This window comes from Phocoena phocoena, chromosome 9, assembly GCF_963924675.1.
Source record: "Phocoena phocoena chromosome 9, mPhoPho1.1, whole genome shotgun sequence".
NCBI classification, from domain to species: domain Eukaryota; kingdom Metazoa; phylum Chordata; class Mammalia; order Artiodactyla; family Phocoenidae; genus Phocoena; species Phocoena phocoena.
The window spans coordinates 83,277,904-83,295,483 of record NC_089227.1 but is presented as its reverse complement, the minus strand read 5'-3'; the positions used below and the strand labels follow the sequence as shown (position 1 = coordinate 83,295,483).

At 47.2% G+C, this 17,580-nt stretch overlaps 1 protein-coding gene across 1 annotated transcript in view; it reads right to left on the bottom strand.

The window, feature by feature from the left end:
• The window catches only part of STRIP2 (striatin interacting protein 2), a 42,086-nt gene that overhangs the window by 11,394 nt on the left and 13,112 nt on the right, over nt 1-17,580 (bottom strand). Inside the window, exons 8-18 of the mRNA XM_065883775.1 lie at nt 17,036-17,163; nt 15,952-16,155; nt 14,488-14,723; nt 14,171-14,236; nt 13,423-13,486; nt 12,438-12,509; nt 8,482-8,556; nt 7,712-7,809; nt 7,127-7,253; nt 4,199-4,299; nt 580-646 (exon numbers count right to left, since the gene is read on the bottom strand). Coding sequence (XP_065739847.1) covers nt 580-646; nt 4,199-4,299; nt 7,127-7,253; nt 7,712-7,809; nt 8,482-8,556; nt 12,438-12,509; nt 13,423-13,486; nt 14,171-14,236; nt 14,488-14,723; nt 15,952-16,155; nt 17,036-17,163 — 1,238 coding nt within the window. The remainder of the gene's footprint in view (nt 1-579; nt 647-4,198; nt 4,300-7,126; nt 7,254-7,711; nt 7,810-8,481; nt 8,557-12,437; nt 12,510-13,422; nt 13,487-14,170; nt 14,237-14,487; nt 14,724-15,951; nt 16,156-17,035; nt 17,164-17,580) is intronic.

Here is a 17,580-nt window from a genome sequence, read left to right as displayed (position 1 = left end):
TATCTAAAGAGCTGTAGAGATGAGATAGACACTTGATTTCAACATGCTGTTCATCAGTCAGTTTCATGGGATTCAGAATAACTGAGGGACTTCTATGATTTGCCTAGAACTGTTTCCAGCATGAGGAACTTTCTGGGTCATCCTTCTGTGGCCATATTGAATTTTGCCTCAGAGAGACCTAGGTAAGGTATTTTCTGAAGTACACACCCCTGGGTATTTTCTGTAGCACAGCAGAAAGAAGACAGATAATTGATTTAGGCTAGACCAGAAGAGATTCTCCTGCCATTTATCACAGATGTTCACACTCAATTTCAGTCCCATTATCTTTCTAAATTTCCTCTCCTCAGTGTTTTTCACTGACCCTTTTCTCTACAAAATGCTATGCTTAGCTTTTCCAAATCTTTCTCAACTGGGTCAGCAGCTCTAAACCCCTACTACCTCTGTGCTCTTGCCAATATGCCTCTACTGATCTGAGACTCCCAAACCAGGGCATTAGGGGGCTAGAGAAGAAAAGGAAGAGCAAATGCCAACCTCTGCCACCTGGTAATTTCAAAGGGTATCAAATCCCCACTTGCTTACCAGACTCTCCGTAGTAAGCTCTGGCAAATCCTGGATGGTACAGCATGGGTAATCCAGGACCGAGATACTGCAAGATGCAGAGATAAGGACAGGCTTTAAGTAAATGGCAATGGCAGCAAATGGCTATATCTGAAAGGGCAGGAGGTATTTCTCTTCAGCAGGCCGTATTTATTTCCAAAACTGCTTAGTGATTTCAGCTGAAACTGAGGGTTCTGGTGCCAGGCAACTCCAGATCCAGTCTCCTCTCCTCATAGCCATGAGAGGAACCAACAGAATTCTTTCAGGCTGGCCCCTATCTGGCAGAGGCAAGAGAAAGCAGAAAGAGAGCCTCTGTATAGCCACCTTTCTCCTCCCTTCTTTAAAGGAATACATAAGCTTGTGTGCATTTGTGTTTCTGCATTTAAGTGTATGCTTGTGTGTATGCGTGTACATAAAATTGTGCTCCCAGAGATGCTGCCCAAACTCATCCCAATAATAACAACCTGTGGAAGTGAGAATGAAATGAAGACCTCTCCTCTGTCTCTTACCAGATGTTCCTGAAACTCAGGAGCTCTGGGGAATGATCACAGAAGCCACTCCTAGAGGAAGCTTGAGACAGAGGCAGCTTCCTGCAGCAGGGCCAATCTAGTAGCTCAAGAATGGTAATAGCATCTGCCCCCAAAACAGACAGTGGGGAACTGCAAGGGAGCTAGAGGCTCTGCGGTGAGCCCAGGGAAGCAGGCATGAGTCAGCAGGGGAAATAAGGCACCACATGATGACAAGGACATGGTCACTCGAAATGACGGCTCTCTTTCTTTTCTTTTCTCCCTTCTTCACTGGTACAATGCAGAATTTAGACTAGCTAATCTCTAATGCTCCTTCTGGTTCCAACATTCCATAGGTTTTAAACACCAATCCATCCGAACTAGAGTAGTTGGAAATGGGTAAAGGATGTTGGCAAAGCATAGGCTATAAAGAGGAATATGGGGTTCCTTCAACCTGTCTCTACATTTCAAAGTCAAAACTTCTATACAAGCAAAACACAACAATTTATTTGACTAGAAATGTTGACCTTTGTCCAAGAAACCCACAAAGGTAACCTAAGGGAACCAAGGTAGGAGAGGGGAGGGCAGTGGACCTACCTACTGGATTCTCCCAGGGCTCTGCACTACTCCATTAGGATAAACATTGCTGGCTGGCTCATCTACTTATCTACCCACCTCCCACTGACAAAGCCCCGTGGCAAAGTAGGTACTGGCAACCAGGAAATGAGGGTGGGAAATCAAGGATGGATTTGTTCCAATCTCATTGTACTGAATTCTAGCCTAAGGGGGCATAAAATAAAGTTACAAGTTTCTAGGATATCTAGATGGTAAGAGACATGAGGAAACTGCAATAATGAGCTGTAGGTGCTCAAGTTCTCAAGATCATGCAACAGTAAAGCTTACAGGTAACGCATGAGAGGACCACTGTATCCAGGCCAAGCTTAGCAAACGGTGTAGTCTGGCACTACCACTCTTCCAACTCCAAATTGAACCTGATGGACACCTATTGGATTGTCTGCCCCTGCTTCTAGGCCCATGGTACAGGGGGCATTTAGTTCCTGAACCCCACTCCCCAGTCACGGTTGATTGATCCAAGGGTGGGCCTCTAACCCTGGGAATGTGGAACAGGGATTGAGAGCCAATTCAACCTCTGAAGTGGCACAGGAATATGTTTAGTTCATGTGGGCATATTTCACTAAGTGGCCTAGGAAGCAGACAAAACTATTTGTCAATGAGAGAAGAAAAACTGGAGTGGAGGTACAGAGGCTTGGTGGCCATAGATGGAGGTGGAGAGCTTCCTGGGCTCCTTATGCTACAGACCAACACTGAGGTCCAGAGCTGCATCTCTGTCCTAGGTTCCTCGAGATGATATACTGCCCATTTTCTCCTAACAAATTCCCATTGTATGTGAGCCAGGTCCAGCTCTTTTTGGTTCCTTATCACTGAGGGTTGACTGATACACACAGGTACCTTCATGAAGCTGTGACCCTTACCCAGCCCGACCTACACTTTCATTTTCCCCAGTAACCCAACTAGTATGTCTTAAGTGTCTTTTTTTTCTGGCTGTGCCACGCGGCTTGTGGGAACTTAGTTCCCTGACCAGGGATCAAACCCGGGCCCTCGGAGTGAAAGTGCAGAGTCCTAACCACTGGCCAGGGAATTCCCATAAGTGCCATTTTTAAGGGGGGTGGTGCCCAAGTCTCTCTGCAGTTAGGAAAAACCCATTCTCCAAGGCTTCCTCCAAACAGGAAAAGTAAAGCACTCTCATCTATGTTTATCTTAACTAATGCTTATAAAAGCTCTATGATATATAGTCAGAGTAGGTATTATTCTCATTTTAAAGATGAAAATACTGTGTCTCAGAGAAACAAAGTGTCTTACACTTGAGATGACACAGCTAGCAAGTGGCAGATCCAGGTCAGGAATCCAGGTCCCGTGACTTCAGGTTCTGTTTGTGTGTTTTAAACTACATATAAGTAGGCTGCATCTCCAGGGTGGAGTTTCTGGCCGTGCTGACAGACTGGTGGGGCAATATCTCCTAGCCCCTCTCCAGTCACCTCAAGTGTCAGGTCAGCCTTCTACTTTACGAACTTTGCCTCTGGTAAAGCACTTCTGGTCAACTCTACTGATTATCATGCTTCTAGTTTTTGCGTAAGTAGCAAACTGAGGAACAAGGATCTACTCTGTTAACCTCCCAAGTCCCCACTTGGCTGGAGCAATCCATAGCAACTGTGATCAGAAAGCAATTTATGCTTTAACCCTGCCTCTGCTGCTTACTTAAGGGGTCTCACTAGCATGGTATCCTTAAGTAAGTCAATTAACCTCTCTGAATTTGTTTCCTAATTGGTGAAATGGGAATAAAACTTATTGTGATATGTCTTAGCACTACTGAGGAGATTAAATGAAATAATGGATGTGAATATCCTGTATTTTTTTAAACTACAAATTTTTTTTTTTTTTTTCTTGTGGTACGAGGGCCTCTCACCGTTGTGGCCTCTCCCGTTGTGGAGCCTGTGCTCCGGACGTGCAGGCTCAGCGGCCATGGCCCACGGGCCAAGCCGCTCTGCGTCATGTGGGATCTTCCTGGACCGGGGCACGAACCCATGACCCCTGCATAGGCAGGCGGGCCCTCAACCACTGCGCCACCAGGGAAGCCCTTAAACTACAAATTGATCTAAGTAAGGTTCTATTATTTATCTTTAGTTACAAATTCTGTATAACACTTTACAAAGTAGTGTGATTGATCCAACTTATGATTTATACTAAAATTAGGGCTGACCAGACAAGTAGGATGCTTCACAAAAAAATATTTTCTGGATCCTTCTGCCACAGGGCTGAAATTTCATCGTTGCAGTTTCATTTCTTTGAGTCATGGCATTTTCAGTTTTCAAAACTATTAAAATACAAATATCTTTGTGAAGAGGCCAAACCATACACCCCACCAGTAGCACTTCAAGGAAATTAAACTTGACAGTGACAGCTCTAAGATAGAAAGGACCAGGGACACCAGGACAACAGAAAGTCGGCTCTGAGACGATGTAACTTCTCAACCATCCCAAATATCCCTTTGAAATAAACCTGTCCAGAGTTCCTACCTGTTTTTGGCAGTGATGTAGGACAAGATATTTTGATTGAAGAACTTCAGGATCAATGGAATGCAGTTGGCAAATACCAAATGTTGTGATACATATTCAAACTGAATTAAAAGATCAAAGCAGAAAGGATGCTTATTTGGGGGAGAATAGAAGGTCTGTATGAAAAAAAAAAAGAGGCAAGTACAATTCTAATATCCATTCCTAAGAATATCCACTGTCCACTTGTGTTATCAGTCTTCCTGTCTGGGAAGTGGGAAGAACCACCTTCAGCCAGCCCATCCTACAGAGGAGGGGACAATCTGCAGTGTGTGTATGTTGCAAGCACCTGACCAAAAGCACAAAACATAAACAAGCCAGAGAGAAAATCCCACTCCAGATAAATAGAAAGAATTGCTGTGAGATTTGTTCCTAAGCTCTACAGGAAAGGAAGGCTCCCTGAGGGAGTTGTCTTCCATACCAAAGCTCTGGCTCATAGAGTTTCAACTGTGATTGATATAGCAGGAACAGGTGCAGCCCAGCAACTGCTGGCATCACTCAGTCAGGATGGATACGGCACACAGTAACCAAATGAACCACTGGAATGTGGGCTCCAGCGTGAGTCTGGTTCACTATATTAGCCCCCATACTTAGAATATCAGTATTTTAATGAACGAATCAACAAGAGTCCTTCAGTCAACAGATACTACACTGAGAATAAGTCCAAGATCTTTTTGATGGGCTGAACACCAGAACACAGGGCTACATTTTGCTCTCTTGAATCTGGATGGGGTTTGCAACCAGGAAGACCTATTAGGGCAGTGTCGTGGAGTTGTGTCACCTGGATTTTGCCCATGATACACAGAGGAACATCAGACACAGTCTGTCTCCAGATCCAGAACCTAGACTGCTGGGAAGTGTAGAAACTGGGTTGAAAAAGCAGAAAATTGTAGTGTTTTAAATCCCTTAGCTCTTCCTGATCACCGAGAAATAGCCATGGCAGCAAGCTAAGCTGCCCTTTGCTCAGGTGTGAGGTTAGCAGTGGGGAGTCAGGTTGTGTTGCCCATTTCTCTCTTCTGCCTTAATACTTTCTCCCTGGCAGCTGACCCAGGGTATTTTCCAAAGCCTCAGATGGAGAAGCCAATGCATACCTACTATCAAGTGATGGAAAACATTTTTCAGTTTGAGACATGTCTGTAGCCTTGTCAGGATGCACTGACCAGGGCAAGACCCATCATGCCACCCACCTGTCTGGCTGCTGATCCACATATTGCCCAACAAAAGAAGCAGACAGAAGCACACATACACAGTTCTCTTTCTACTGGGAGCACTATTTCTCATCCATCCCTACTTCTTCCAGCGCTGCTGCTGCTCAGCAAACACTGGCAGAAGAAGTGTGAGTACTCAGGGCACCTAACACACCCAAAGATGTCTCTGAATGTACGAAAGTGGAGAAATATCCTGGTTGTACAGTCAAACCTGCCATGGACACATACCCTGGAGGGGCTTCCCTGCACTCTGAGGTCCTGCTCTTCTACCAGCAAGCTTGGTTCTGACTCCTTAGGAGGAAAATGAGGCAGAGGCCCTGTGCAGGAATGAGAAGGCTCCCTCTCCTCTCCATGTCTCACCACAGAGAACATCCATTCACTGCTCCCATGTTCTCCTATATCCTGGCAACACCCAAAGCACCAAGTCCAAACTTTTTAGCATGGCAAACAGCGCTTTCATAGGGAAGCAGGTTCTTAACCTTTTTTAGCCTCAGTGGAATAAAATAAGACCCAACTCGTAGGGTTGAGAGAATTAAATGAGATCCTACATGAACTTAACAGAGTGCTGGCCACATTGTAAGTACTCAAAACTGTGTGCTAACATATGTATTATGATCTGCTCCCTGCCATCCCCTCCAGCTTCATGTATCACCAGACGTCCCCACTCCCTCCACTCCAGGCAGAACTCCAGCAACATTTAATTCGTTTCCAAGGTACTCTGCTCTCTCCCTTCTGGACTTTCACAAATTAGCTTTTCTGCTTGAAATGCTTCCTGCTACCTTTCCCTGACAACTCCCGTATCCTGGCTAACATCTGTTTCTTTAGGACTCAGGTTAGAAGTCACATCTTCTCCACCTCAGGTTGGATTAGGTGTTTCCATAGCAGCCAATGCTTACCTGTATAACTGCACTTATCACGCCATAATTGGCTATTTATACATCTGTATCCTTTACAAAACTTCAAAGCCCTTAACAGCCAGAAGTGTGTCTTATATAGAATTACATCTCAAATGTTAGAGAAGTGCTTCACGGGACTTCCCTGGTGGCGCAGTGGTTAAAAATCTGCCTGCCATTGCAAGGGACACGGGTTTAAGTTCTGGTCCGGGAAGATCCCACATGCCGCAGAGCAACTAAGCCCGTGCGCCAAAACTACTGAGCCTGCGAGCCACAACTACTGAAGCCCGCGCGCCTAGAGCCCATGCTCTGCAACAGGAGAAGCCCACGCGCAGCAACGAAGAGTAGCCCCCGCTCACCACAACTAGAGAAAGCCTGCGAGCAGCAACGAATACCCAACGCAGCCAAAAATAAAAAAAGTAAATAAATTAAAAAAAAAAAGTGCTTCACGTATAGAAAAGTATGCTCAGCACTCCCCCACTTCCCCTTTTTGTGGCATGCTTGAATCCTGTCGTCCATTGCTTCAAAGCTGGCAGGGCATATTCCCAAGAAGCTAGGGATTCCTATGCACAACCGCTGGATAATGTTCAAAGGACACAGACATTTGCAACTTTCTAGGACAATTCCCCACTTCCCACCCCAAGCTTGTGCAACAGGTATCTGGATTCCGTGAGACAAAAGAAAGGCTGAAAGATGCTTAGCTGGACCTCAAAGGCCCTTTCGTTCCTCCTTTGGGAGACAGGACATGGAGGACACCTGAGACATGTGGAGAAGCGCTCTAAGCTGCTCACCTGGTAGATATGATTCAGTTTGAAGTGTTTGAGGAGTAGCAGGAGCAGGGCAGAGATACTCTTTACAATGATCTCCTTGTGCCTGTTCACATCAATGCCCAACTTCATGCTCTGGAGAACAGTGATGCTACAACGGGGAAAGGAAGAGTCAGTGCAGAGGGTGACCTTAGAGCAAGGCCTACGAGGACCCAGGTATTTGGGTCAGATACAATAAACACAAGAGAGCCAGAACTTCAGAAACCTGAACTGTGCTAGGGAAACCTCCAGAGTTCCCACTTATGAGTCAGGAGAAAAGCTCCTCTGATCTCTTTGTTTCTCTCTCCTTTGGCAAGCTCATCCCTTGGCAATGTCCACCCACATACATGTGCAGCCAGTAACTGGCACTGATGTTACCCTCCAGACTCTCAATTCTGAGCTGAAAAGAGCAGAGCAGAGAGCACTGCAGTGGAAAGGGGCTGCTGGTGGCAGAGAGGAGATCTCTTTGGAGACAATCCCTGTAAGTGTTAACAAGGTGAGGTGGGGACTAAAGAGACCCTGCAGACAAGGTAGCTAATATTTAGCAGCTGCCCCAGTTGAAGCACTCACGGCATCTCCTCAGGCAGGACATCTGCCAGGATGTTGATAGAGTCTGTCTTAGCCTTGGATGTAGGGGCTGCAGCCAGTAGAATCTTAAGTAGAGCAATCTGGGAAGTAGAAAATGAGGAAATCCCCCCCATTCAACAAGGTTATTCTTCCACAATTCAACAGCCCTAAGAGAAATGTTTTAAAGCCTTTCTCTAAGTTCTTCCCTCAATAACCAAATCTGCCCAGCCTCCAGAAGGGCAAACAGGTGCCCTGTCCTGACAGGCTTGCCTGTGAGGCTAAGGAGCCAGAAGGGAGCTTATGGGCTGTTCTGCTTCAAGACTGCTCTTTCCAAAGAGGATTGAAGGAACAGAGTGAGAGGGGCAATGCCTAGAAATTAGGTGGGAAGTATAAGCAAGATCTCCCTCCCCAACCGTTTTCCTTCCTCTACCTCAGACCATCAGCGTCCTCACCATCATAGCCTGAGGCCAACTAGGACACCAGAGGCCACGGCAGACCTCAGGGGGACTAAGGCACTTACTTAGGAGGAGGGCCCCCTATGCATCCTGCAGGGACCCACCTCATTCTCCACCCCTCGCAAAGAAGGACTTGGGAATATAGCCAAGTCCTTCTTCCTCTGGGAGGAGCCCTGAGGAAAGCTCAGAGAATGCCTTGCCTGAAGGGTGAAGGCTCAGGAAGCAAGCTCAAATGACAGATGGCTCAGCTTAAGAGGGCTCTCAGCTCTCTATTCCTCACAGCTGAGAAGGGAAACTCTGGCCCAGCCATCTCCTTACCATGTACTGGGGGAGGCTATACAGCATGCCCTGGTAGAGGATTTCACATGGCGTCTCTGGTACTACCTCTTCCCCCTATGGCAAGAAACATACAGTTTGCCCAGGCCATTTTCCAGTTGACCAAAACCTATGTTTCCTTGGTTGTGGAGGGTGGCAGGAAAAGATCTGGGAGTCAGATCAGGATTCCTACCCTAGCTGTGTTAATGATTCATTGTAGGACCTTGGGTAAGTTACTTTCCCTCTCTGAGACCTAATTTCCTCTTCCTAGGATCAGTGGGCTGGTCTGGATGACCTCTGAGGGCTCTTCCAGCCCTGAGAATCTATGATTTTGGTTGTCATGTCATCTGGAATCAATCCAGAATTCTTTCTATGTCACTCTTGCTAGGTCAGGAGTCAGAACTCCCAGCAACGCAGTGATTAAGAATCCACCTGCCAATGCAGGGGACACGGGTTCGAGCCCTGGACTGGGAAGATCCCACATGCCGCGGAGCAGCTATGCCCGTGCACCACAACTACTGAGCCTGTGCTCTAGAGCCTGTGTGCCACAACTACTGAGCCTGTATGCCTAGAGCCCGTGCTCTGCAACGAGAAGCCACCACAATGAGAAGCCTGTGCACCGCAACGAAGAGTAGCCCCCGCTCACCGCAACTAGAGAAAGCCCACAGGCAGCAACGAAAAATGCAGCCAAAAATAAATAAATTGATAAAAAAAAAAAAAAGAACTCCCACCAAGGAGTTGGCTCAGACTACTGCTTTGCTGGACATACTTGGGCTTAGCTCAGGCCACAGGTACGCCTGGGACACTGGAACTGACACCCCACACAGAGGCACTTCCTATGGTGTCAATCTGAGGCCATCTGAGAGCTCTGGGCTGCTCCAAAGTCAGAAAGGAGAGGTAGGTGACTCAACAGAGAGGGTTAATAAAGGCCTGGAGAGGCAGGAAGGGGTATTAGCAGGGAAAATTTTAGGTGGAAACTATTTTCTTCCCTTCTCCACTACCCTCTACAACATCCCTTCCTCCTTTCTGACCAGGCTCCTCATGCACAGCTCTGTCCTTGTGATGACCCCACTTAAGCCCTTTATCAGAGTAGCCCTTTATCAAGAAGCTACTCAGGCCACTGTCATCTTTGGCCAGTGCAGTCCTTCCTCCACCCCCAGGTCGCTCTATTACAGGACAAGGGTCACTGCCATGAGACCCTGAGGCGAGGAGGAGTAACCAGGCCCCTTCTATTCTGCTGCTTAAATGGATAATAACCCTGGCAATCCTGCATGTTTGCCTTGCTGTTCTCTAAAAGGCCTATTTCATACATTCTCCCCTCTCTTCAAACCAATCCCCTCATCCCACAGCCCCTCAACAGTTGCTGACCCTACCTCTCACTTCACGGACAAAACAGAAGCAATCAGACAGGCACAGCCTCATTTTCTCAACACCAAATCTATCAGAGAGCCTCTACCTTCCTTCTTGACATGAAGGATGAACCACCCATGCTCCTATCAAAGGCTACCCTCCGCTGGTGCTCACACCCTTTTGTTTTATCGAATGCATCAGTTCTATAATTCTCCTTTCTCCTGGATCAACCCTTTTAGGACATAAACACACTCCAGTATCTCCTAGCTATAAAACATTCCCTTGACCCACATCCTCCTTGCGCTACCACCCCATTTCTACCTTCCTTTTCACAACAGAACTTCTACGTGGTTTGTCTATGTTGACTAAGTCTACCTCCTTTCTTTACATTCCCTTTTCAATACACTCCAACTAGGCTTCCGGCCCCACCACTTCACTTGAGGTTGCTCTTATCAAGGTCACCAGTTATCTCTGTTGCCAAAGTCAATGGGCACCTCAGGTCTTATCAAGCACCATTTATTAGCAACGTTTAACATAGCTGATCACCCCCTTCTTCTTGAAAGACTTTCTTTTTTTTTAAATAAATTTATTTATTTTATTTATTTATCTTTGGCTGTGTTGGGTCTTCGTTGCTGCGCGCAGGCTTTCTCTAGTTGTGGTGAGCGGGGGCTACTCTTCGTTGCAGTGCACAGGCTTCTCATTGCGGTGGCTTCTCTTGTTGCAGAGTACGGGCTCTAAGCACGTGGGCTTCAGTAGTTGTGGCTCACGGGCTCTAGAAAGCAGGCTCAGTAGTTGCGGCGCACGGGCTTAGTTGCTCCACCGCATGTGGGATCTTCCTGGACCAGGGATCTAACGTGACTCCTGCATTGTCAGGCGGATTCTCAACCACTGTGCCACCAGGGAAGCCTTGAAAGACTTTCTTTGCTTAGCTTTTATGGCATCACAATCTCCTGGATTTCCTCCCACCTCACTGAGGGTTTTTTTTTTTTTGGCTCCTTTCCTGAATCATCCCATCCTTGACATATTGGTGTGCCCCAGGGCTTTGTCCTGGGTTCCATTCTCTCTCTATCTTTACTCCCTCCTCAGGTTATCTCAGCCAGTTCGATGGCTTTTAACATTGTCCATGAGTCAACAGTTCCCAAATTTATTTCCCTAAGCCAGTCCTCTCTCTAGAACTCTAGACCCATATACCTAATTGCTTGGCTGCTCTGCATGGGTGTCTAATGGACATCTAAATCTTAGTACAACCAAAATAGAACCCTTGATAAGACAGAACTCCTAGGAATTCCCTGGCAGTCCAGTGGTTAGGACTCCATACTATCACTGCTGTGGGACCAGGGTTCAGTCCCTGGTTGGGGAACTAAGATACTGCAAGCCGCACAGCACGGTGCCCTCAACCACAAAAAAGAAAAGAAATGAAAGAAAAAGAAAAACAGGGGGGAAAAAACACATTAAAAAAAACCCAAAAACAGGGTTTCCCTGGTGGCGCAGTGGTTAAGAATCTGCCTGCCAATGCAGGGGACACGGGTTCAAGCCCTGGTCTGGGAAGATCCCACATGCCGCGGAGCAGCTAAGCCCGTGCGCCACAACTACTGAGCCCGCACTCTGCAACAAGAGAAGCTGCCGCAATGAGAAGCCCGCGCACCGCAATGAAGAGTAGCCCCCGCTTGCCGCAGCTAGAGAAAGCCTGCGCACAGCAATGAAGACCCAACGCAGCCAGAAATAAAAATAAATTAATTAAAAAGACAAAAACAAAAAAACAGAACTCCTCATCTTGACAAATGGTACTTATTCTTGATTGCCCTTTATGTCTCTCTATCCACAGCCAATTGAACTGCAACTCCTGTCAGCTGTACCTCCAAAATATAAACCAAGTTCATCCACTTCTCCCTATCTCCACACTTCCTCCCGCCATCTAAAACACCATCATCTCTCACCTTGACTATTTTAAGAGCTTCCCAACCTCCCTGCTTCCACTCTTTCCTCATCCAGCCTTTACAAAGTAGCCAATGGTTTTTATTATAAAAACACAGATCATGTCACTCCCCAGTTTAAAATCTCCAAAGGCTTCCCTTTGTCACTTGAATCAACTTCAAGCTCCCTATCTTCGCTTAAATGTCCTGTGTAAAGTGGCCCCAGGCCACCTCTCTGACCCCATCTCAGACAACCTTCCCCCTCCCCACTGTGCTCCAGCCACACTAGCCTTCATCCACTTACCTCTAACATTCTGAGCTTGCTCTCACCTTCTTAATAAGTCTGTTCGCTCTGCTTCGAATGCTCTTTCCCCTGATGTTCTTACGGCCAGCTCCTTCTTATACCTCAGATCTTAGGTAATTACCACCTTCTCAGAGGTCTACATACCCTGACTGCCCAATCTAAAATAGTCTACTACATGATATGTCACCCTATTTAAATTTTCTTAACCATATCTACAATTCTCTGAAAGTCTTCTCGTTTCCTTAATTATCGTTTTTCTCCAACATTAATGTATTGTGAAAGTAGAGACTTTGCTTTGCCTAGCATACAGTAAGAGTCCAACAGCATGCACGCGAGTTATGCGACAGCACTGCAGACAGATGTCCTCCTGTGTAGGATTCCACTTGACTCACCAAAGACATGGGGCACTTCTCTAGCTCCTCCTCATTCTTGATCTGAACATCTGCGATGGAGATGTACTTGTGCTGGGAAACATAAGACATCAATAAGGGGCTGAGGGCCTCGATCACGTGTGTACCAGTGATCATTTCCCCAATGACAAGGAAATGTCCTGTTTATGGGTCTGTCAGCCCAAATACACTACGCATCCTTTGAAGGCAGGAGCCTTATTTACCTTTGCATCATGAACAGCAGCAAAGTGCTTCAATACAGTGTTTATTCCATATTTCCATGTTTGAAGGGCGCAAATACCTTAGCATTTACCTTCAACCAAAGTGCAAGGGGAGGGACTTCCCTGGCGGTCCAGTGGTTAAGTCTCCGTGCTCCCAATGCAGTGGGCACGGGTTCGATTCCCTGGTTGGGGAACTAAGATCCTGCATGTCGCATGGCACAGCCTTTCAAAAAAACCCAAAAAATCGTGCGAGGGGAAGCCAAGAATAGGCCCTTGCCCCTGGACCACTGCCCTGAGAGTTTTGCTGCATGTGCCTGTATGTGTGTCCGTGTGTGTACAGAGTGATGATGATGGGGTGGGGTGGGGATCAAGGTCTGTGCAAGGAACTCTTACTCGTGCACACACACACTTTGGATACAGAGCAGACTGCTACTCAATCCTGGGCCTGTGGAAGTTAGTGATCCTCTAAGGAAAGAGAAGGAAAGGAAAGGAAGCAATAAGTGGGAAGAGAGAGAAGGGTGGGAGGAGGGAAAAGGAATGAGAGGAAGAAAGGAGAACTTGTTCATCTATCTAAACGTAGGACACTGAGTAGGTACGGAGAGACCTGATTTTTTACCTCTTTGGCCAATATGCCTGCGGAGGAAGTACAGAATAACAGGTTCAGAACGTGTCTGGTGGAAGAGCACCACCCAGGACCCAGGACCCTAGTCATCCAACTTGCCTTGATGGCTCCCTATCCCTGAAGACTGAGAGCCCACCCTGGTCACCTGCTTGAGGGTCTTCACACTCTCATGGATGGGCCTGGGTAATCCAACCAAGGTATCCGTGTCCCTGTGAAATGCAAGACACACCAGATCATAAGAGTCAAAAGCAGAGAGAATTACCAATACCCCCTGGAGTCATGTGGACCATGCCACTTTCACCATCTGGTACCCTGGATCTTTCTCTGCAAGTTACCAGGTCCCCCATCATTGCTTCAGGACACAAAAAGAATAATGGTACAGGGAAGTGTCCCTGAAAATTAGGATTTCTGTATAGTCTTTTGGGGACTCACTTTGTCTGGGAGCAGGTTCCTACTTAAAAGGGCATGTTGCCCAACACTTTTGACAGTGAAACGGTAGCAACAATGGTTTCTCAGGTTTTGTAGTGACGAGTGAGGATTCAAGAGGGTGGGGGAATGGGGAAAGATCTGTTCCAACCATGTCGCTTCTTCACAGAATTCTGGCCCATTACAGAAGGGCTTGCAGGGACCATCTAATAACACTGACAAGGAAATTGATGTTCAAGAGGGAAATGACTTGTTGCTCAAGGTCCTACACCTGGATGAGAACATAAAAGTTCTAGGAAACTGGAAGGAAAAAACTCCATGGCAAGAACCCAAAGCAGTCACTGGGAGCTGCCCATGGCTCTGGGTTGTATAATCACGACCAGGCAACATCTCTCACTCTAGGCCACCCGCTCCCGTGGCCCTCTAAAAACCACTCTATAGCCAGTTCTGACCATCCAGTCACTTACTGCCCCAGAGTGAATCCGATGAACTTGTTCCTGCTCATCTCCAAGAAGTGTTCAATGTCCTTCTGTCTGAGAGGACGGTGGAGAGACAAATCCCAGAGAAGGGAAGAAAAGCAAACCTTGAGAGAAGGACCCTTACTGGGCTCCTACTCCTCCAGTTGGAGAACTGGAACAGTAAGGGAAGACAGCAGGGAACTTCAAACCCAGGAGTTCCGACTCCCAGACCAGCTTATTGAGCCCTGAATACATAGACCACTCCACCCTGGGCCTCCAGTGACTGAAACCCCGAAGCTCAGGGTGCTTGGTGTTATCAAACCTACCTGACCTTTGGGGTCCATGGTAGGCCCTTGGGAAAGGCCACCCGCTCAGCAGAGAGGGGTGCCTGTGAGGGTGGAGGTGGTACTAGAGGGTCCTGCTCTAGCAAGTCTAACTCTCCATCCAAGGTACGCTCTCCATCGCCAGCAGACTCCTCTTCCTCCTCTGTGGCTGGTTCCTCAGTCTTAAAGAGATCTCTTTCGTTGTAGATGTCCAAGCTGTCCTGCTTAGTAAGGAGTTGCTGGGGGGTTGGAGGGGAGTAGGTGGAAGGAGAGAGGGAAGGTGTGCAGAGATCTCACCCTGGGCATCCTTGTCTAAGACCACCCCAACCCACAGGCTGCTAGACTTCAGGGAACATGGAAGTAAGAACCCATCTCTAGTGAGACCTTTTCCTTCCCATCTCAACCCTACTGTGCCCACCAGGCCCAATTCCAGGACAAGCAGCTCTCACACAACCACGCCAATGGCTGGGAAACAGAGCATCGATAATCCCAAAGTCATAGTTACTTAGCTTTCAGAAAGCACTGATGCCTTTTTTTTTTGCCAGCACTTTCCTTCCTAATTATGCTCTACTTAGGTGAACATTCAATTAGTTTGCCTTCTGTGAGCATACACCAGCTGGCTGACTGAGGAAGAGGAGGACAGAAGCTTGCTGCTAGGCAGAGGGAAGCAAGTATGGAATTTTAAATCTTGTCACAGAAAGAAAAAAAGATTGGACAGAAATAGGCCAAAAAGTTAACAGTGATTGCCTCTGGTTGTTAAGATTGTGGGTGACTTTTTTTCCTCCCTTCTTCACATTTTTATATTTGCTCTAAATTTTCTATAATGAGTAAGCATTACTTTATTCAACAAAAAAATAAAGGTTAAAAAAATCACATTGCAGATAATGTAGACTAGATTACTGAGTGTGACTGTCTGAGCCTGTCACCTGTAGTCGGTGAACTCAAGTAGATCAGGCAGGTAAGTTCATGGGAGCATGGTCAGCTCTCAGCGCAACTTGTCATTGTGACCTTTCTAGGGATGCAGACTATAGAACCCTAACCAGTCATCTTGTAAGTGTAAGCCTCTGGTTCCAAGGCCAGATAAGAGCATGGCTGGCTCAGAGTAAATCTTACTGCGAAGACAATGATAAAGTGCCTCAACCAGGTACCTATGCCCAGGATTATACCCCAACTGTTGTTCAGGGTGCTAGGGAACTCCAAGCACTGAGGTCTAGGCCAATGATCCTTAGCAAGACATGGGTCTATGATGTGATATCACAATGTTACATCTTGACAGCCCAGGACCCTGTCAGGGCTCGGGAATAGAGGCTGAAGTATAGACTCCAAGATTTCAGGTTGGTCTCAGGGCCAGTCAGGGGCAGGAGAGCTGGGTCATTTACTGCTCTTTCCTACCATATCCAGAGCTGCTTAGAATCTTGATTTTTGGCCAGCTAGTGTCACAACACTACTGTCTGCTTTAGTCCATACCCTTCGAGAACCACGGCGGCCTCGCAGTTTGGAGGGTGGTGGTGCCAGCTGAGACTCCCCCAGGTCGAGAGTGTAAGAGGGCGGGGAGGCAGCACGCATGCTCTTCACCACCTGGATACTGTCCTCAGCCAGTGGAGGCAGGCCCAATTCTTCCCGCTTCTGTACTTTGAGAGCCTGCAGCTGCTCAAATCCACCGAGGGTAAACTAAGGGTTAAACGGGAAAGGGGCACATAAGAGAGGAAGGGAGGGAAGTCAGAGGGAGCAAGGTCAGGGAAGCATGCATGGAGAGGAAGAGCCACAACCTCCAGTCCCCTCAGACCCCCTCCGTAATTAGGAAGTAATAAAACAGGAGGAGGCAAAAAATGTGGTCACCATCCCCAGTCTCAGAGATGGTTACTAACCCTCAGAGCTCAGGGGTCAGGATAAAGCATTATTTACTAACCCAGGGCTGGAAACATCACCAGAAATAAGGAAAAGGACCACTGGGGGCCTCCACTGAAAAAAACAGGAAAATGTACCCCCTTTTAAGGAGCAGATCTAGATACTATAACCCCCCAGAATCACTCAAGGCCTGCCCTGGAGGGTATGCTGTTCAGCCAGTCAGAGGAAGGATAGGGTTGAATAATTAGTAACAAAACTGCAACCATACACTTATGAGGACTTCATTTTTTAAAAGCAAATCCTCTATTTATCTGGATGGAGAGCAGGCACTAAACCTCACATTTTACAGCTAGAGAAACTGAGACACAGAGAATTGCCCGAGGTTTCTCAGTATCAGCAGAGGCCAGATCTCCCAACTCTCAGCCAGGGTTCTTTCCATGAAACATTAGCTCTACCAGGAGAAGGTGCAATGACACCCCAACTCAGAAAGTGGCATCTCCCATCAGTCCAACAGAAATAGGTAACCTACTCTGAAACAGAACATCTGATTTCTCTAGGACAGCCTTACTGTCCCTCCACTGGCTAACAGCTGCCCTATTCTTCTGCCTAGCTCCAGCCTCCTGGAATCAGACTAGAAGAAACTGAGGTGGCAGAGGGCACTGCTGATCTGATGAGATGGGAGAGGGGTGAATCAGCCACTCACCATGACTACTTTCCAGAGCAGAAGCAGGACCTTCTTTATGGGGAAGTGGGGAGCCAGGCCGCTGCAGAACTTGGTGACCATAGAGAAAAGCAGAAGGGCAAAAGGCTCCTCATTATGCATGGAGAAGCCTGGGGGTTGTGGAGAGAGGCAAGTGAGAAAGTGAGGATGAAGCAGCTGAGACCCAGTCCCTGTAACCCTGTTTCTGGACGCTGAGGAAGGCACTCACCTTCCCGCAAAGAATCTGAGTACTTGGTCCTTAGAAGGAGGCTTAGAGAGCTCCCAGAGTGAACCCCCCGAGGGCAGGATAAGGGAGGTCATGGAGTTAAAATGGCATAGTTCCCAAAGCTTGGGGGTGGATATCAAACTAGAAGTAACAGTAATAAAGATAATCAACCGTAATAAAGATGCTTCCTGGCTGAGGAACTCAATGCATTTTGTAGATCACAACTCACTTTCCCACATCAACAAATATAGTATATATTTTAAAATCCCAAAGGCCTTCATATCTTATCCCTGACTGATGACAATACCAACTCATATTTTCA